Source organism: Motacilla alba, chromosome 20 (genome assembly GCF_015832195.1).
Source record: "Motacilla alba alba isolate MOTALB_02 chromosome 20, Motacilla_alba_V1.0_pri, whole genome shotgun sequence".
Lineage (NCBI taxonomy): Eukaryota > Metazoa > Chordata > Aves > Passeriformes > Motacillidae > Motacilla > Motacilla alba.
In genome coordinates this window covers 7872885-7893230 of record NC_052035.1, presented here as the reverse complement: position 1 = coordinate 7893230, position 20346 = coordinate 7872885, and the positions used below count along the sequence as shown (strand labels likewise).

General features: G+C 51.5%; 1 protein-coding gene across 1 annotated transcript in view; it reads right to left on the bottom strand.

Annotated features, from left to right (window-relative positions):
* NOL4L (nucleolar protein 4 like) overlaps nucleotides 1-20346 on the bottom strand; it is a 63937-nt gene that overhangs the window by 31192 nt on the left and 12399 nt on the right. The window contains exons 2-4 of the mRNA XM_038158690.1: nucleotides 14619-14774; nucleotides 10948-11059; nucleotides 6302-6411 (exon numbers count right to left, since the gene is read on the bottom strand). Coding sequence (XP_038014618.1) covers nucleotides 6302-6411; nucleotides 10948-11059; nucleotides 14619-14774 — 378 coding nt within the window. The remainder of the gene's footprint in view (nucleotides 1-6301; nucleotides 6412-10947; nucleotides 11060-14618; nucleotides 14775-20346) is intronic.

Below are 20346 nucleotides of genomic sequence, written 5' to 3'. Positions count from 1 at the left end.
AAGACCTCAGAAGTCTCTCTAAGGTATTATCCCCTTTTTAAAGGGAGAAGGCAATTAAGAAACAGCCATTTGTGTGACTTGATCAAAGTCAGCGTACAGCACGTCAGCACCTGAGCTTTGAGATGATGCAGAACAGCCCACCATGCACAGCTTTCCACAGGAACAGGACAGATCCAGCTGGATCCATGAGACTACTCCATGGATGTTACAATTGTGTTTTCCTCACTCTGAGGCTGACATCTTTACTTTTTCCCCTGGAAATATTTCCCAGCCCCACTTTACAGGCCCTGAACCAAAACCTTGTTTCCAGTTCTACTGGGAACTGCTGCCTTTGATGCTGGTTAACACACGAGGGAATGGCCAGCAGCTTTCCTTACCAAACAGGGAATGCACGGGGAAGAAATGAGGAATAAAGAGAGGTAGTGTGGTTTCTGGCTCTGCTTATTCAGTGTTCCCAGACACAAGCTCACACAGCTTGGCTGTATCAGGCTTCTGAGACAAGGTAACAGGCACCAGGATAGGTGTGTTTGGTGGAGAGTGATCAGTCCCAATTTCCCATGGGTGGATCTGCATGACAACCACAGCCCCACCAAAAGCCAGAGAAACTTCTAAACATCCCCCAGCAACTTCTCCAGGACCTTAGCTGAGCTGCACAACACCATAGGGAAGTGAGGAGAGAGTGGGGAAGGGACCACCGGTGCATGAGAACAGACTGGAGCTATCACATGGAGCAACTAAATACACCTGAGTACTTCAGGGAGGTGAATTGTCCCCAGCACCACTAGAAACAGGCAATGCCACCTCCTTTCTTATAGAAAACAGCATGATTAGCCCCTAAACAGCAAAGAATCAGAGCCTTGGCATCACTTCTCACTGGAAGACAAGAGCTACAGCGGCAGGACCGACCCCAGCCAGCCCACGTCGGTCTCACACTGTTTGCTCGCAGCACACGTCATTCTGAACAAACACAGAGCTCACCTGGAGCACTGGGAGAACTACTGACACCTCCACACAGCGGGAAACAAAAGCTGCCGAGTTTTTACTAGCTGGGAATGCCAGAGTTAATTCCCAGTTAAAAAAAAAAAAAAAAAAAAAAAAAAGAGTTGCCCTTCACTGAAAGCCACCCATTCACAGCAGGGTGAAACCAGGCTAAATGGATCGGTCATCTGACCTCCTGCATCTCATGAGCCTTTAGGCCAAGGATGAAAGTTTTGCTAAAGCATCTTTGCCAGTAAAGAGCACTGGTGTGACAGCTGGACCTGGCTTTGCCTGGACTAACTCTGTCGTTAAGAGCAGATCCGAAGTCTCCCAGGCAAAGCCGGCTCCCGGCGGCAGAAGCTCTGTCCCCACTAGAGGGCTGTGCAGCCGAGCAGCGAGGAAATCTGCTCCTAACTCGGTGTCTCCCTGTGCCTACGGCCGGTGGTGCCTCCTGTGCCTAAGGGTGCGTTTAAGGAACTTCTCTAGTGCTCAAAAAATTACTTAAAAATTAGCAGCAGGAAACAAAGATCTTCCCAAACCATGACAAAACCTCTTGAATGAGAACTATCTAGAGCTCAAGTCAAGTTATCTAGAGGTATTTATTCCCCCAGAGATGTTTAACACCCTCTTTAATGGACTGGGAAGTACCTTATCATCCTCATGTGATGCAAACGCATCATCCCACTTCCTGTCAAGCACTGCCTGCTTCTGCCTTCCTCACCTCTGTGAACACACACAGCTTTTCTTCAGGATGCCTTCATGAAACACTCAGCTAAATCCAGGTCCCAGGGCCTGTCCAGCAGCTGCCAGCTCTGCCAGATTTGCTCCTGGTCTCTGGACTGTGTGGAATGAGATGTCTGCAATTCTCACTACTGAACTTCCAGGCTGAAAATAAAAACCCAGTGTGCCTTCCTCCGCGGCTGCAGGCTGGAGATGGCTCCGAAGCAGAAGAAGTGAGTGAGCTGCCAGGGGAAGATGCATCTCAGCTGCTCTCAGAGCCTCTGAGACACTGAAGTGAGCAAGCACAGTAATGGGCAGGCCAGGGAAAAAGGAGGAGGAATTCACATTGCCAACCAGCCTCTGGTCATGAGGCTCTGTGAGCTCTCAAATCCTGCAGAGGCTTGATCCTCACCAGCACCAGACAAGACCAACTCCATCCACATGGGTGGGATTTAAGCCCCTGTACCCCCTTCCAGGATTATCCAGCTGTCTGAGCTAAAACATTGCTTGAAATAGTGCTCTGAACCACCTCACATCCACGCGCCGTCACCCACTCCAGGCTTACAGGGAAATTACTGGATGGATGGGATGTGTGATGGTGCAGGACAAGGCTCTGTCCCTCTCAAACACTTACAAGTCAGTGCAGCAAAGCCATAGCAACAAGGAAAACACTCTTCTTATTTCCCATCCAAGAGCAGCTCCTGCCATTCACTGATTGCGTGACCTTCTGCCAGCAGCCACTGAAGCAATCTTTGAAAACGTTTCTGTATCATTTAAACCTGGTTACTCGGCCCTGGACTGTTCCTGCCAAGGTAGCAGCAACAACTCTGGAGTAGAGAGAGAGAGCCTGGCATTTCAGTGCTGAGATTTGTCCTCTTAAAATCTTTCTCTTCCTCCTGTCACCAGTGGAAACCCTGCCCAACAGCAGCATAAAAAATAAATCCAAGGCTGAGGTTGAGTAACAGAGAAAAGATTGTCTGAAAAAATGACTGCAATAGAAGAACCAATCATTTAAAAATGCTAATATTTAGCATTTGAAAATGAGGTGGCAGGATCTTTATAGATAAATATCAAATATCGTCTATTCAATCCTTTTTGCAGCTAGATTGGGAAGGTCAGGAGAAGCTCAGAGATGCTTTAATGCCTTGGTAGATACTATGAAATGGGGCTAATTCAGCTCTCTGGAAAGGGTAAGGGGCCTGGTTTTTCAAACATGTCATAACTGGTAAAAAAATGGGGATAAAGGAAGATTCCCACCCCAGAAGAATCTGCATGTCCTACTGAACCACGAGTCTCTGCTGTTCTTCACTGTCCCAGAACAGATGTTCTGACTCCAAAAAATATATAGAAATATATTCTGTGAGAGCTCTTAATTTTGTGAGCAACCACGTAAAGAGCTTCTCTTCTGACAGTTTTTTGTCCCTAAGCAGAGATAAAATGCTTTCTTTAAGGTTCTTCTGGCTGTGCTTCCTTCAGGAGATACTGGTGCCCTAATACTGACGTGCTTAGCAGCACTAATAGATTACACTTACACACACTATTTTTTTTTCCCCTGAATAATGAAGTTAAAAGGCCACTTTGGCATAAATTCACTCATTGTTACCCCAAGTGAAGTGAGTTTCTCCTGGTGCTGCTGCATACAAATAATTGCTTTTGGCCAAAGCCAAGGGAAACACGAGTCCATTGCTTAATTTATTTCTATTAACACCATCAAATGTTAGTGAGAGGGAGGCAGCAAAGTGGCACAATGGCAGTGCTCAGCGAGAGCAGCCTGCATATGCTGGTAGATAAAACCCTTGCAGGGGATATCTGCATAGGGCAAACTTTAAAAGCAGGTTCTATTTTCTGCCTGTTTTGCATTTGCATAAAAGTCAGAATTATTTCTACTGTCTTCAGAGGGCTCTTTCAGTTGGCAAACACCTGGAACTCCAAAAGCTGCAACACCTGAACTGTGCAACCCTAAGCCTACCCCTGGGGAAGGGAGAGCAGCAGCCTGTGTCACACAGCCCCTGTTCCATGGACCATGCTCCACACAGACTGCCAGGATCCTCCAGGAAAAAAGGATTGCACTGTTTTCTTTCCAGAGCAATGTATGAATAAATAGAATAAAATTGGCAGGGGAATGCTTGTGGAGGGAACTGACCCCTGTTATTTGCATTATTACACACATTATCTTCAGGTAGCCCCTCAGCATTAGCAGCTCCAGGTCCAGCCACAGCTGCCTCAGGAGTGTGGCACTTGTTTTCACTCAGGTTACTCCAGGGGAGGTTTAGGTTGAATCAGGAAACATTTCTTCACCAAAGGGGTTGTCCAGCCCTGGAACAGGCTGCCCACCTTCCCTGGAGGGATTTAAGCCAGGTCAGTGGGGCACTTGGGGACATGGTTTAGTGGTGGGTTTGGCAGTGCTGGGGGAATGGTTGGACTCAATGATCCTGAAGATCTTTTCAATCTAAATAATTCTATTGATTCCCCAGGGGAATGTCCCATGTCAGAAGGGACTGCACTCAAATCCTGCTGGATTTTCCCCAGCAGCTCCAACCATCTGAATCCTCTCCAGACTTTTGTCATGATGGAAAATTTCAATGCTTCAGAAGTCTGAGCAATAGGACTGATCCTTTTTTGACTTTGCTCTCAGGAGTCAGTTTCAGTAACAGAGTGAACAGCAATTTTTACTTCTTCCAAACAGGTTTTTCCCTCGGCTGCTACAGCTTGAAAAGCTTCGAAAGCTGTGCTGCAGTGTAACGACAGGAGCACAGGAGAAGGAAAACTTTAGAGGCAGGGAATAACATCAAACCATTTGATTTATGATCTAAACCAACAACTGCTGGTTGCCTCAGCTGGTCCCTTTTTGTTCCCACATGACACACGCTTCTATTCCAATCTCCGCAAGCTTCAGAGTATTCATGTTAGCAGCACGTTGTATCGATCTAGTGACAGTTCCAGTGCAAACTGCTGCACCAAAATTCAGGGTATGAACTCGAAATTACCAACCAAAGTTCTCAAAACAAGCATCCCTAAGCAGGCAGCTAAAGAACTCAAGATCCACTCCTGAAGCTGGGTGGTTTGCTATCCTGGGAGTAAGATCAAACTGCAAGGCCAGTTTGCTACCTGTATAAACTGGGTACAGGAGTTTAATGAAGCTTTGTAGCACACTTCCCTTAAGCAGCTTCAGAGCCAAGAGGAGCAGGTTGAAAATGCATAAATGGCTACAAGTCAAACCACTCAATCCTCTATATGCAGCAAACTTAACTTGAAGCAACCCCCTCAAATGCTGGAAAGCACAGCCAGCTTTCATGGCCCTGAGTCCCTGACCTTGGTGAAGAACAGGATTGCAGGGTCTGCCACAGCAGTGCCACTCTGCCAGGAGCTGCACCAAGACCCAGCAAACAGTGCACCACCCAAAGGTGGTTAAAACATGCTGGGCTATTTATCCAGAAGTGGTCCCAAAGTAGCAATCAGATGGCACAAAGGGGCACATCCATCCACTCCATCTGCACAGCCCAGTTCAGCCCAGCTGCCTCCCAAATTGTCCACAGTTCTACTGCCTGAACCATCATGAGCACAAAACTTGGCACATCAGCCTTTCACCTTTCAAAACCTGCAACAAATCCTGAAAGTCACTCAAGTGTCAAACAAGTGCAAAGGAAAAAGCTCTGAGACACAGAAGCGCTTCCCACCAGATGCCATTTTGTCCTCCAGCAAAAAAGTTTCACAACAGAAGTGATAGAGGAGCTGGGTATCCCTCCAGCAAACCCACACTTGGCACTTTACACCCTGGCAGTGATGCTCTAACCCACATCCCTTTAGGAAGCTGCTGGATAAAAGCCCCCATTGGGTGCTCAGGCTCCCAGCAATGTTTTCCACCACAGCACCATGCAAACGCTGTCACATCTTGCCACTGGCAGCAATGTGTGAAATCAGGTTCAGGTTTCAGTGTGCTGGAAAGAAAATCCAGCACTGGCTTCCAGTGCAGATTGTGGGGAGCAAGTAAAACATACTTTTCTTTTTATAGACTGTTTCCATGGTGCACAGAGGTTCCCATAGCTAATTCTGCAGCTGCAGAACTTCAGAAAATTGCACAGCCTGGGCATAATCCTGTGGCAGGGTGCCCCACACATCCCCAAAGCAAAATCCAGTGGCTTAACACTGTCACCAAACAACAGAGCCGTGTCCCACTCTGACGTGGGAGCGGAGCGGCTGCAGCTGAACCCCTCAAGTTGCTGAGCAGTTTAAGAGAGCCCCAGAGCAACCAAAGCCAGGTCTGGACTTCAGACCCCATTTGCTAAAGCTCCAAGACATCACTGGGAGATAAACAAATTACTACTTGCCATATATATTTTTAAAACAATTTCTTAGAAGTGTATGTCTGAAGAACAAGCAGACTGTTATAAGCAAAACTTCATCAACCCCATCTCTGCCTCTCTCCACTGGCACAACTCTGAAGCAGCTCAGTTTCCAGGAGATCCAGGATACACTGCCTCCCAACTTGCTGTGCTTGGTCAGAGCCTGACCAGCTCAGACAAAGCAGGCATTCCCAAAAACATCCTCCCGGAATCCAAGTGCTCCTCCCCATTCTGACGGCAGATCCCGGCGCGTCACTCACCTGCTCCTGGGAATTCATCACCCGCAGCTTCATCTGCTTCAGGTAGGTCGAGGTGAGGGGCATGTTGTAGTCAATGATCCCAGAAACCAAGGAGGAAGGTGGCTCACTCTCTGAAGAACAGAGGAAAGGCTTTATTTAGATGAGGGACCGGCAGGTATGTTCTTGTAACTCAGGGGTATTCAGGAGAACTTCAAATCCCTGGCAAGAGCCACCCGCTGAGAGAAGGTTCCTCTAAGAACGTGACCCCACCAAGAACATAATTACAGAACAGATGTTGTCTTGGGAAAAAAAAAATAGGGAAAAAAAAGGAAAAAAAGCATTGCTGTCACCTGTGAAAAAAATTACACATAATGTGTAATATTTCAGTGTCCCCCAAACTTGAGGAAGAAATCGAGTCTTGCTGAAGCCTCAGAAGTGCTTCCATGCACATGGGATTTATGCAGGGGGTGCTGAACAAGGATCTATTTGCAGCTTGCTTCAGCATTGCAAAGTCTTGCCAATTTTGCTGGGATTCCCTCAGGTAGGAGTTAACATTAAGGCAACGTATTAAGTATCTCTATCTGGTGATGAAGATTATTTTTAACATCCTCATTAAAACACCAACTTAATTTTAGAGATCTTTAATTTAAATTGTTCCTGTTGATTCCTCTGGCTGCATCACATTGAGCTCTAGAGATGGCTCCAGGTTTGGATGCTCCTGCAAATCACTCTGTCTGGCCAGGCCGAGTCCCCAAAGCAAATTCTCAGTGATTTCTCTGAATTCTCAAAGATTTTTCTGCTCTGCCACCACCACTACAGATCCTGCAGGACACAGAGCATGAAGGCTGCTGGAATGATCTGTTCTAACACTGAATTTGCAGGCTCACACAGTGGGTTTGTCCAGGAGGAAAGCTGCCATTGTCCACAGGGATGGCTGGTGGCTACAAGTAAGATCTCTTTGCCCTCAGGATAGGCAGATGCAAGTCTCGAGAATTAATCCAGCCTTCCAGCACATGCTGAAGGGATGTGTGGTATCCACTGGACAGGGAGCTTAAGCAGCAAAGGGGGAAGAAGGATTCCCAGGAGCTGAAGGTGAACTTATGGTGGGAGGTTTCCATTCCTGGTCCTGAATCTCCCTGTCTGGCTTGCATTTTCTGGGGTCACTGGTTTCACAGGCATGTCTGACAGAGTCCCTTGAAAAAGAGCCTTCACAAAATGTTTTACAGCACCTCAGAAAAGCCATCAACCCAATCCTAATGGGCCTGCTTCTCAGAAATGCTGAGTGTAAAAAAATCCTGTCAGAACTCAGCAGACCTGAAGATGCTCCACACCTCTGAAAACACCACATCTATCATGCCTGATTAAGAAATTACCTGACCCCAAAACTGCCTGTAATTGACTTAAACATCACAAAGGTCTTTGCAAATGTTCTCTATCAAGACATTGCCTGGGTCCATGGAAATACAATGCTTTTTTCTCAGGTTCATCTGGTCCATTCCTGGGCAGATAGAGCATTCCTGTCTGTGGCTGCAGGGAAGGGTGGCCAATGCCACTCAAGCCATCAACTTGGACCCAAATATGAAGGTCCAAAGCTTTTAGGAACCTTGTAAACTGATTCCTCCATCTTTTCTCATGGCTGTGTGTCAGCAGTCTCTGTCACGCTTTGACCCACAGATTAGGAGCACTTATATGTCTCCATAACACCCAAAATAAACCTTTATTGTGCTGTGCACGGATGCTGTGCTGTGATGAAAAGATGCTAAAATCCCAGTGCAAGGGGAGCTTTTCACAGGAACAAAACCTGCCACCTTCCCCAGCTGGCTGAGTCCCTATGAGTTTGGGAAAGCATTTGCTAAGAGTAACAGGGACAGGGCTGCTGTCTGCTGAGGCACAGGCACGATGAGGTGAGGGTTTGGGATCTCTGAGGATGATAAGTTGCTCTCCTGCCATTCCCCACTCCACTGCTCAGCGCTGCAGAGATGAATGAAGCTGAACAGGAGCAGCTCAGCAACTTCAGATGGGGAGGAAGAGGGAGGTAAGTGATCTTTTAGTGCTTAGGTTCTGCCTGAAACCATTCTGATGTAAATTTGGAACAATCCCATTAGAGGCCACAAATTTAATGTGAATTTGTGCAACTGCACCACATAAGGGCTTGAGCCCAAGAAACCAAACTTTTTTTTTTTTTTTCTTTTCCTTTTTCCTAAGTTATCTGGGAAAGAAAGAAAACCTTTGTTTTAAAAGGCCTGGGGGCCTCCACGGGAACAATCCTCAAATCCTATGTCACAAGAGGAAGCCCCTGGAATCCTTTAAGTCATTTTGCAGTTATCTCTATCACATGCCCCACATGTTGGACACACAGATGGAACAAGGAGAAATGGTTTTGATCCTAGCTCCACATTTTTATCACTCCACCAGAATTACTCCTAATTTAATAACGCTGTAAAGAGATCCCAGTGAAGTCCAGTGACGTTCAAACTTTCCCACAAGCAAGACAATTTTCTTTTATGAATGATGTGGGTGCCCTGCAGGGTTTGATGTCAGATATGTTTAATTAGGGATTTTTGTGATCACAAATTAAATGTGTTCAGATTTCTTTCACAGACAAGAGAAGTAGAAAGAGATGGGAATTACTCAAATTTTGTCCTTTTACAGAGTTAAACTTTACCTGTATGTGCCTCTATGTGTGTATGCACGTGCATACACCTCAGTAATTCTTCTATGACCCCGGTGGTTTTTTTAGGTGATTTGCTCCTGATAAATTCCTGAATACGTGTTAGTGAAATCAGACACCCTTCCCCAGGAAAAGTAACCTTATCTAATCTACTCAATGCATTTTCACATGTACTTAGTCACTATTTAGGTGCTATTCAGGCAGAGAAGCACTTCTGTCCTTTCATTCATGGTGGGTAAGACTTTTTACCTGTGGGATCCTTTGTATTCCTGATTGATCTCTTTTTAAGAGAACTGCTAAGGGCAGAAGCTTTATGAAAATAATCAATAACTGATTTATAAATTTGTTCAGGACAGATGGATGTCAGCCTTGATCATGGTTCCCACAGCTAGGACCACACTGGGGGGATATCCAGATCCAGGGGTTCCCTGAGCTGCCTCTGAACGGGGACGGGTGTGTGCTGCTGGTGGGTGGAAGCCCCTGAAGGAAGACCAGGTTGGACAGGGCTTTGAGCAACCTGATCTAATGGAAGGTGTCCCTGCCCTTGGCGAGGGGTTGGAATGAGATGGACTTTAAGGTTCCTTCCAAACCCAACCAGTCTGTGACTCTGTGAAGGAACAACCCTTTTCATCAGCTGCCTCCTGAAACCAAGCTTGCCATCCCAAGCTCTGGAACTGGCAGCTCTGCCACTGCCAGGCATTTAGGAAGGTGTCCTGGTGTGGGTGAAGCCAACAAGTGACATCCCAGTTGGCCTGACTCATGCCATCACCCTTCCTGGCCATGAGCTGGCTGCTGCTCTGAAGGTCACCCGTGAGGGATGCAGCGTGACCCATGTGAAGGTCAGGTTTGCTCCCAGCAAGGCCAAAAGACAAAACTTTTCTGGATGTAATTGGAAAGAGGGATCGGGCCCTTAGCTGGCAGAGTGGGAAGTGCTGTGGTAATGGAGCTTCAACTAACAGAATTCACTTGGAGCTATTTGGGAGTTTTTGAGAGTTTTTAAAAAATATAATGAGTACAAAGCATTTCAGTCACTACTTTTGGATAGATGGCACATAATCCACTTACACAAAACCTCTGGGATGTCCATAGCTCTACTCCCAGCAGTAAACAGTTGGCAATCAGTATTCAATACAAGAAATTCTCAATTGTTGGGCCTTAAATTCTGCTTCCCTTCCTGATAAAAGCTGCCAAAGGAGCCACTTTGCCTTGCCACTTTTGAAACAGAACAACTCTGCATTTTGCTTAGGATTTGTTTAAAATAAACATTTTTAATGGCTGAAATCAACATCACTTTGCACTTGCTTTGCCCTTGATCATGAAAACAAGTTTGTAATTTAGAGAACAACCACATAAACATTTAACCAGCTACTCTGGAAGAGAACCCGGTCCCATTTTCTTCCCACTCCTGGTCTCTCTTAGACCTAAGAAGCTGCAGATTGGATCTGCCCACAAAAGAATTATAAGAAGTCAACCACCTCGGTGGCCACACTAATTGTGTGTGTACACAGGCACAGTGTAACTGTGATTGCCAAAACACTTGCCATTATCTAACTCACGATCACGTGCTTATCTATTAATTAAGTGTAAATTGCTTCTTTATCAGAAACTTCAGCTATTCAGACATAGTCTGTGTCTTTCAATACAAAGTTACCAGTTCCAGGGAAAAAAATTAGGTTGTTTTTTATAGACAATGAGTTTTCCACCCTCACAGGATCATGGGTTGATTGCAGCCATATCTGTGGTATTTCTGACCCATGTTTTGGGTGGCACTGGGGAAGCTCAGAAAAAGCCAGGCTGCTTTCTGCTCCCTAAGCTGAAAGAAGCAGGTTTAAGCAATTCCTTCAGCTTGGCTATAAGATGTAAAATATCCCAAGTTAGGAAAACCCTTAGGTTATGATGTATCTCCTGGGCAGGACAGTATCTGGCAGCTGTTGGTGGCACTGTACTGGTGCAAAATGCAGAGTCAGCTCTGCTGGCAGAAGCCACTAGCCTTTACCTTTGGGCTCCAGGCCGTTGGAGTTGAAATGCATCCTCTTCTGGCACTCAGTGCAACTCATCAGGAACCTGGTCACAGCCTCTCTCGGGAGGAAAGCATAGGTCTCTGCAATCTGGGGAAACAACAGAGAGCTGTATGTCCTGGGAGATGGAGAGCGCAGGGCACAGCTCGTAGCCACACGTTGTCCCCTCCAGCCCTAAATCCCTCCCTCCAGAGCAGCTGTTGGTGGGGGAACACTTTGGGAGGGTAACTGGTGTGCCAGCGAGGCACCAAGACACGAATGAACAGACCTTTGGTACCCCTGCATACCCATGCCTTCCCAGAAACTCCTTCCCGTTCCCCCTTGGAGTCTGGGAAGAGCAAAGCTATGAACGTGTAAGAATCAAATGTGAAAGTAAGGCCTCGTCAGCTCTGTTTGCATTGTTAATTACCATCACACCAGTAACCTGAAGAATCCATTAATCTTTTGTAAGGGCAGGTCACTTTTTCCCACAATGACAATCAATTACTGTTAATAATACTTTGCACTTCTGTGACATATTTTATCTAGGGAATTGAAAACATTTTTCCAAACAGTAATGAATTAAGTCTCCTGAACCTTTGTGGGGTATGTATTTTACAGATGAGGAAAAGCTAAGGATAAATATTTAAAACTTGAATGCTTGAAGTTAAACACTAGATCCAGACCTAAGCACCCACAGAAGGTGTCTGGCAATCCCTGTTATTGCAATTAATTCCTGCCAGCAGTAATTTTACTGTATTTATAAAGATCAAGACTAGGTTATTTGGAGAATGAATGAGTAAATTTTAATGTAGACTTCCTTAAGGCTATAAAAGACCATCAAATCTTGGAGTCTGACCTGTGCAGCACAAGTCACAAAACTTCACTCAGGTTCTCCTGCAGCCCAGTGGCCTGTGGTTTGCCTAAAACATCATCCAGGAAGACATCTGGTCTTAATTGGAAGGCATTAAAAGGTGGAGAGCCCACCTCTTACTTTGGGCTGGCTCCTATGGTTAATCACCCATCCTGTTTGGTCTAAGTGACTTGTCCCAGCACGGTGGTTCCCGAACCAGGGGCCGTGACCCCCACAGGGGTCACAGCACTTACAAGTGGGGTCATAAAGCAGACAGAAATTCAATTGTTTGTGCCAGTCCTCGGGGCTGCGAGCCCGGCAGAAGTGGGGCTCAGGACGGGAAGTGGGGCTGCAATCAGACACCTCGTGGGTGACAGGGCTGAGCTGGGAGGACGGCCCAGGATGTCCTGATCCCCCTCCTCTGGCCACATCATCCTCCTACCTGACATAGCTAACAATGCCTAAATTCTAAAAGTCCACATTAAATACAAAAAGATCTGAATTCCAGGCATTTTTCTGCCCTGAGGGGGTGCTGTTCTAGAAGCGGAGCAGCGGGGCAGGGGCTTTGCTGGATCATGGCTAAGGCAGCGCCTGCCCGACTCTGCGCTGGGAGGGAGCCGCATCCCTCTCCACTGCGCGGCAGCAGAGCCCGGGCTTTCACACGCACAGAATGCCAGATGGGTGGAAAGTTCAGGCGGGGACCTTGTCCCAGCGCTCAAATGGAGGCTGCAGTGCCTGGTCCTCATGGGATTCTCCTCCTATTGAGCTGCAGCCCCGGCGAGCTCTGTTGTGGCCGAGCGGATGCCAGCTCAGTCTTTGCCTCGGTGTGAATTTATCGATGCTCAAGCACAAGGGATTCTTGCAGAAACGCTGAAATGAGGGGCCTGGAAATTGCTGGTGGCAGCCGTGGTAGGGTGTCACAGGCAGGGAACTGTCCCCATGTGCTGCCTGCCGGGCTCAGCCGTCTCCCTGCCTCTTTTGCTCCAGCAAGCCCACAGTCTCTGCTGCAAATGTTCAGCTAATTTTAGTGATACAGTTGTTATTTCTCAGCTGATTTGATGCTCTGCAGAGCAGACAGCTTCCTTGATGAGTTATCTCCCATCCAAACTCCCTTTCTGATTGCCTCCCTCCGGAGGTCATGGACAAGGGCAAACTCTCCAGTGTCTCTAATCAGAAGTGGTGGGGAAAGGGAGCAGGGAGAAGGAGGCAGGGGACCCTGGAGCCTCCCAACTGGCCACCCAGCAGCGTCCCTTTGTGCACGCGTGCCAGGCGTGGCGTGTGCTCTGCACCATTTCACCTTCCAGCTCAGGCTACAAAGGCACTCCGGGGAGCAAGGGCAGCAGCGAGGGCAGGAGCCAGGCTGGGCAGCCCAGCCAGCAGCTCCTGCCAGGTCAGGAGGGGATACACGCTGCTAATGTGATGATCTCAGCTCAAGAGGGAGATGAGGGGTGGAGCGTGAAGCTCTCTGACTGCTGTGAGCAGGCCTGGGAAAACAGACGGATCCAGCCTGCTCCCCTGGGGCTGTGCAGGGCACAGATTAGTCCTCCAGAGAGATGAATTGAAGGAATTAGGGAAGGGTCGGAGTGGTCTGCTGGGGAAATGAGCAGAAAGTTTTTGAATTGAGGTCATGCTGGTGGGGCTGCCCCTCTGGACCACAGAAAGGTCACTTGCCCCCAGCCAGGGAGGGTCAGTGCCTGTCCCAGCCCCCGGCCCCACGCTCTGACGCAGGGCAGGACTGGAGTGCTCAGGGCAGGGAGCGATGCCATGAACTCTGTGTGCAGAGCCCTGCTCCCCAGGGACTCCCACCACATGTGGGAAGCTGCAGGGCACTGGGCTGCCTCACCAGCACTGCCAGCACCACAGCAGGGATGGAGCAGGGACACAGGCAGGCAGGACAGACTCCAACCCTGTGCTGACTCTTGCAGCACAGAGCTGTGCAGAACCTCAGGCATCATCACTGAGACGAGGGCAGCCTGCAAAGACCTCTCTGAGACATTGTATACACCAGAGAGATGAGCTACCAGCAAACCACTCCTGTCTCTAAGCGACCTGGTCCTTAGGGCTGTGGGATTCAAGGGAGTAGCTTGGTCTTGGACAGTAAATTCAGCTCTTCTTGTAAAAGGAGAGCCCAAATGTTTGCATCGAAGGGCTGTGCAGAGTCAGGAGAAAGAGCAAGCTCCCTGGAGAAGCACACTTCAAGCTAAATTATTCCTGACCTAACTAGAGTGGTGTTTCAGGGTGGATAGAGCTGGTTCTTGGCATCCATAGAACCAAGGAGCCAAGACAAGACTTAGCTTGGTGCCTGCCTCCATTTTGTAACTGAGGAAACCCACGACGGTCTGGAGAGGAGAGAAAGGCCACAGCCATGCCCCAGTCCCCCTGTCTGGCTGCTCCTGACCTTCAAGGCCCACACGAGACATTTCCCTCTGGCTCAGGGAGTCAGGGAGGCAGATGACCCAGAGCAAGCACAGGACCTGACAAACATTCTCTCATCCATCACTAATACTGAGGATTTCTCTTCCCTTTCCCTTCAGACACGCACAGTGTCTTTGTACGATTCCCCTGCTCTCTCCTCTCCCAGCAGCCGCGCTGTGCTGCCGCTGCAGCCCGGATTCCCGTCCCCGAGCGCAGCTGCTCTGCCTTCAAACCCCTCCTTCCTCACGCCTCCCCGCACAGGCACACTGGGCTCTGCCTCGCCTCTGCCTCCCGCCCGTGGCTCTGCTCCTACCTGCCCTGTCATCCCCATTCCCGAGGGACTGTCCCTCGGCCGCCCCTCCGCCGCACGCCCGCCCTGCCGGGGCACGGGGGGACTCTCACCGCTCGGTAGGTTTTCTTCTGCCCGGCATGTTTGGGTGCTTTGCCCGGCTCCGACGAGCTTTCCACATGCATCGAGTAGATGATGTCAAAGAAATCTTCCACCACAGCCACGCGTTTCAGAGAGATGCCCTCGGGCTCCGACAGTCCATCTGCCCCCTACAACAGTGCAGGCAAGTTGAGTTAGTGTCAGCGATGGGTGACAGGGGTGACGAGATCGGCCCGGGGCTAATGTGGTTGGAGGGGGCAGAGTGGCTGTGCTCCCGCCTCGGGCTGCCGTGGGCACGGGGGATGTGGGGGATAAATTAAACATCGCTTCAGGGAGGATCCGGCTGTAGCCAGGGCAGTGGCGGCTGCTGCTGTCGTGCTGCTAAAGCTGGCAATGAAATTGGGCCAGGAATAAAAACAAGGGAAGAGTCCGGAGCGGAGTCACAACTGATCAAGAAATTCAATTTCCGTAATGTGGGATGCTTTTGCTAGGCGGGGAACAGGCGGGGGAAGCTCTTTGGACCTGCACATGGTGCTAAACCATCCTGGGAAGCCCTTAGATGTGAGGTACTCTTGCTGGCTGCAGTCCCCGTGGACATGGATCAGCCAGCAGGACAAGGTTTCACTGTGATGCCAGGATACAGCCCCTAAAGGAAGGAGCCAGCATCCCCTCCTTCCCCGCACTGACCTTTCCAAGGCTCCCTCCCTCTCACAGACGCAGAGCAGCTGAGCGCTGGCAGCAGCAGCACAGCTCTTTGTGTGTTCGGATGTGCTGGAGAGCAGGAGGCAGTAATTCTGCCACACGGCAGTGGTGACAGACTGATGGGAGTGGGAAGTGTGGGGAGCAGTGCTCCTCCGAGCTGACTGGCACCAACGGTGTCAGCTCACACTGGCAGGGTACGCCGTGGGAAGGGGAGGCAGCCTCTGGGACCCGGCAGCTGCTATCGGCACTTGGCACAAAGCACCAGAGCAGGAAGGGCTAGTGGGAGGTGGTCAGTGGCTACTCTAATGGCAGGGGGGGCTGAGAAAGGGCCAGGCTTTGGGAGGTCACTTAGCTTGCTCCTTGAAAAAATGCTAATTTTGTCTAGACAAAAAAAAATTAAAATATAAAATATTGTATCTCTATATATATGTATGTATATGTATATATATTCCATCCCTTTAAGGGCTGCTTTCCAAAAGGAATGCATGGATGTTGTCCAGTGGGTACCCACCAGGCAGCTAAGCAGCAACCTGCACATCTAAATTACCTGCAAACTACCTTTTTCAGGTGCATTCACACATCCCTGAGGGCAGGCAGAAGCTGGCAGGGAGCGGTGGGCAGGGATCGGGGGATCTGGCAGGGGTGGGCATGCGAAGGGAACAGCCAGCCTCCTAACCTGCGTTTGTGCTGTCCTTGGTTGGGCTCTGTGTATCTTACACAGTCTATAGATTGAATAAATGCTGTTCTTTAAGCCACCAGTGAAGGGCCTCTCAAAAATCAATCACTTAGTGGGCCCACCTTCTGCTCAAGCTACCCAACATCTCAGAGGAGCAGTCACTGAATGTACCGCGCTGCCTATTAGAGTTGGCTCCTCACCCCAATTTGGGAACAGACACTGCCTGTCCTGGGCACGGGCTGCAGCGGGACGGTGGCTGAGCTCACCCGGGACACGGGCACGAGGATTTTCCAACACAAACCACCTCTCCCCTCCCCGGGGAGCCCCAAGCCGGGGCTGAAGGTGGCTGTAACAAAGAGAATATTGAGAGCGAACACAAGGGGCAGGGTGGCAGGGATGCGTGGTGGGGGTCGGGAAACTTCGCCCCAGGGAGTGTCTTTGAGGAATATAGATCTAATTTCTTCTGTCACCGTTCAGAGAGTTTCAGTTTAATCGAGGGCATGGGTATTCCCCTGCCAAGGAGGAGCGGGCATTAGGAGGCTTCCTACTGACCAATAATCCTCAGAGCAGGGTTGAAATGAGGATAATTACAGAAACAGGACAAAGGAAAATGCAGCAGGGGAAAAGCACAGTCAGATCTAACAAGCAGAGCCCTCAAAATTAAGGCTGTAACCAACCCTGTATGCAAATCATTGTTTCCAACCAGCTAATATCCTCCTCCCTGCACAGCCAGTTTCCTCCCCGGTTTCAGAAGGGATGCAGTGAAGGTAACCTCAGGGTCTGGGCATCACTATAGCCTCCCTGCACACCCAGCAGCACTCTGCTCTCCACCCCGGCTGGATGCCGGATGCCGGAGCTGCCTCCTCAGCATCCCACTCCCTGCAGCGATCCTCCCCTGACTCCTTGCAGCGATCCTCCATCCCCTCCTCAGCCTTGTGACTGCTCTCCCCGTGATGATTATTTAGCTTTGGGAAGCAGGTGAGATGCAAGCAGTATCAAAGCCACTGGGTATAAGAAGCTGTATCAAGTCAGTGCCTCCAGGATTAGGGAGGTTTATATCTGGCAATATATCCAAATGTTGACCTAGGATTTAAGAGGACACGTGTGCTGTAAAGTACCTCTCCGAGGGGCCCACGCCCCTCGGGTTCCTCCATCCACACCCAGCATTGCTCACCAGTATTCAAGGCATGAGTCAGAGCCCATAATATCTCAGAAAGGCTTAAAACCCCTCAGGTTTAAACAGCAATAAAAATTCAGTTGGGAAGCAGAATGGGAAGAAGGGATGCTTTTACCCTGTCCCGGTGTTGGGGCTTTATTAGAAGTCACCTGTCCCCACAAGGAGTAAAAGATTTCAGGAGCAAAGCTCGGCCCTGACAGAGGTGCTTGGAAGTGGGTGGCGTTTCAGGTGCTGAGGAGTCTCTCCACCACCTTCCAGCCATCCTCCTTTTCCCTATATTTGCCCAGCACGGCTCTGTCTCCCCCTTCCCAGTCTCTCCTTCTTTTCTCCGTGTACCGTGCCCCACAGCTCTCACACCCCCCCGCCCCTTTCCTCTCATCCTCCCCACCTTCCCAGAGCTGTGAGCACTCTCAGCTCCTCTCCTCCATCAGGTCTTTTTCCTCCCCAGTGTCCTTTGTCTTCCCCACCTCCTCTAGTTCCACATCTCTGAGCACCCGCACCCCCGGGACCCTCTGCCCTGGGACCACTCTCCGGGGCCTCGCTGCGCCTGCACCTCCTCCGTCCCTGCTCCATCCCGCCGACCCCGGCCGCCTCCCGCAGCCGCGGATCAGTGCCGGGAGCCGCCTCTGCGGGCCGAGGTCGCCTCCCGTGCCCGGCCCCGGGCGGCGACAGCCATTTCAGGCAGCAGCGCTGTCCCGGGTGCGCCACGGGCCGGGCAGCGCTTCCAGGGCCGGGGACCGGCCATGGCGCTGGCAGCGCCGAGCCCCGGCACCTTTGTTCTCGGCAGCCGCCCCGGGCAGGCTCGGCCCCCGCCCGGCCCGGGACGGGGGCGGTGCGGCGGGAGGGGACGGGGAGCGCCCGGGCAGCCCCGAGCGGCGGCGCGGGGTGACATCTGCCGCGGCGGGGAGGGAGGGAGGCAGGGCCGGGCGAGCCCCCCCCGCCCGGGCCGGGCTGGGGCCCGCCGGCAGGTAGCGGGTAACCACGGCAACCGGCGGTAATCCGCTCCCCCGGGCCCGCCGCCGCCGCCCCGCGCCCGCTGCCCCCCGCGCCCCGCCCGGCGCGGACCGGCCCGGGGCAGGCACCGGCGGCGGCGGGGCCACTGCGGCCCGTGCCGCACCTCGCCGAGCCTGGGACGGGCGGGCAGGGGCAGGGGCAGGGGCAGGGGCAGGGGCAGGGGAGGGTTCCTTCCACCCTCAGGCACCGCCATCCCGCCGGAGCTCTGCTCACTTCCCGAGCCCCACTGCAGCCCTGCCGCGCTCCCACGGCCCTGCCGCACCCCCACACGGACCTGCCACGGCTCCCCCATGGACCTGGCACGTTCTCACATGGAGCTGCCACCGCTCCCTCAAGGACCTGCCATGGCTCCTTCAAGAACCTGCCATGGCTCCCAAAGCCCTCCCATGCTCCTAGCGTGGTGCCATGCTCCCACACGGACCTGCCTTGTATCCACATGGGCCTGCTGTGTCTCCCTCAAGGACCTGCCATGGCTCCCAAAGCCCTCCCATGCTCCTAGGGTGCTGCCATGCTCCCACACGGACCGGCCTTGTATCCACATGGGCCTGCTGCGGCTCCCACACAGACCTGCCATGGCTCCCAAAGCCCTCCCATGGCTCCCATAGCTCTGCCATGCTCCCACACAGCCCTGCCATCGCTCCTACACAGCTCAGTCCTGCCTTGGAGCCTGGCAGCAGCACCCACACATCTCCATGACCAGCCTCCTCCACCCACCCAGCTCCCTGTGCTCCAGCAACCTGCTGTGTCTCCACCAGCCCCTGTGGCCATTCCTCAGCAGCACGGCCTGCGTGTGAAAACTGCCATAATGGGAGATTTTCACAGCCAAAATGCAGCCCTGATGAGCTAGCCCTGTTTTCTGTGGGGCAGCAGATCCACAGTCAGCAGCTGCCACCTGATCCAGTCCGTGCTGCCCGTGGCGACCTCCACCCCAGGCCCTGGTGACCTGCCACCACCCCAGCGAAACCAGACTCCCAACCCGGGCAGCTCCAGGGAGGCCAAGGGATGACAGCAGGCTTCATGCACAGGACGTCTCAACCCTGCAAGCCCTTCCCCAACTTGGAGTTGGGTTTGGGAGAATCTGGGAGCATTTAACCAGAGCTCTCCAAAGCCTGCATGCTCCCAGCTCTTCTTCAGGCTGACTGGGGTAGACACTGCCAGAAGAACTGGAGACTGCCCATTCTGGGCTCAGCAGTGTGGAAGGTTTTGGCTGTGCCCTTGCACTGGCTGGCAGGGCAATATCTGCCTTCTCCAGTGGGACTGGCAGCTCTCCTGGGGCCCGGGAAGCTTCACAGCTCTGCAGGGAAGCATCCCTTCTCCAAGGGGGTTATGCTGGAGGGCCATCAGGCTGGGACTGCTGGAGCAGGAGTGGGATGGGAGGGAGTGCCGACTGCTTCCCCATCTGCTGTGCTCAGCGGCAGATAAAACACTGCCCCGGCCCTCGCGCCAGGGGCCGATACCAGCCGAATTCAGCTTCCTGTGAGTCAAAAGCCGCTTCCTGCCAGCAGAGCCCTGCCTGATAATGGCTGTGTTCTGCTCTCTGCCCGGGAGCAGACCCTCTGCCCTCGCCTCTCCTCGCACTTCCCACATGAAAGTGTTCCCTTCTGTATCTCCCAACCGCAGCATCTCCCCGCCCCAGTGCAGAGGCGCACGTTAAACTAATTTCCTGCTGCTGGCTGGAAGGGCCACTGTCACCCTCATCCCTGGGACAGCCGAGCTGGATGTTTGGGGCCAGCCGTATCGAGCTGTCCCTCAAGGTCACCTCCCTTGTACACAGAGACAGGCCACGTCGCTCGCTCTGCCTGTGCTCCAGCTGCTGCTGCCTGTGGGACACAGCCACTGTCCCCAGCCAGGTCAGGATCAGAGCTCTCCTGTCCCCTGCTGGAGTCACCCCATGGCATGACCATGGGCTCCCCAGCTGACACCAGCACAGTGCCATTCCTGTGGCACTCACCCATCCCTCACCCTTTCTTCCAGCCCTGGGTGGTTCCTTCTGCTGCACAAAGGAGGATCCCTTTTTTGAGATGAGCAAAGGTGGGGTTTGGGTTTTATCTGAGCACTCTGCTGCTTTTTCCTCTTTGAAGTGTCTTTCTAATTTTCTACAAGTTGTATTTTGTTCTCAGGGAATTTTTGGTCTTCTGACAAAAATGCTCAGCTGGACCAGGGAGTAGATGTG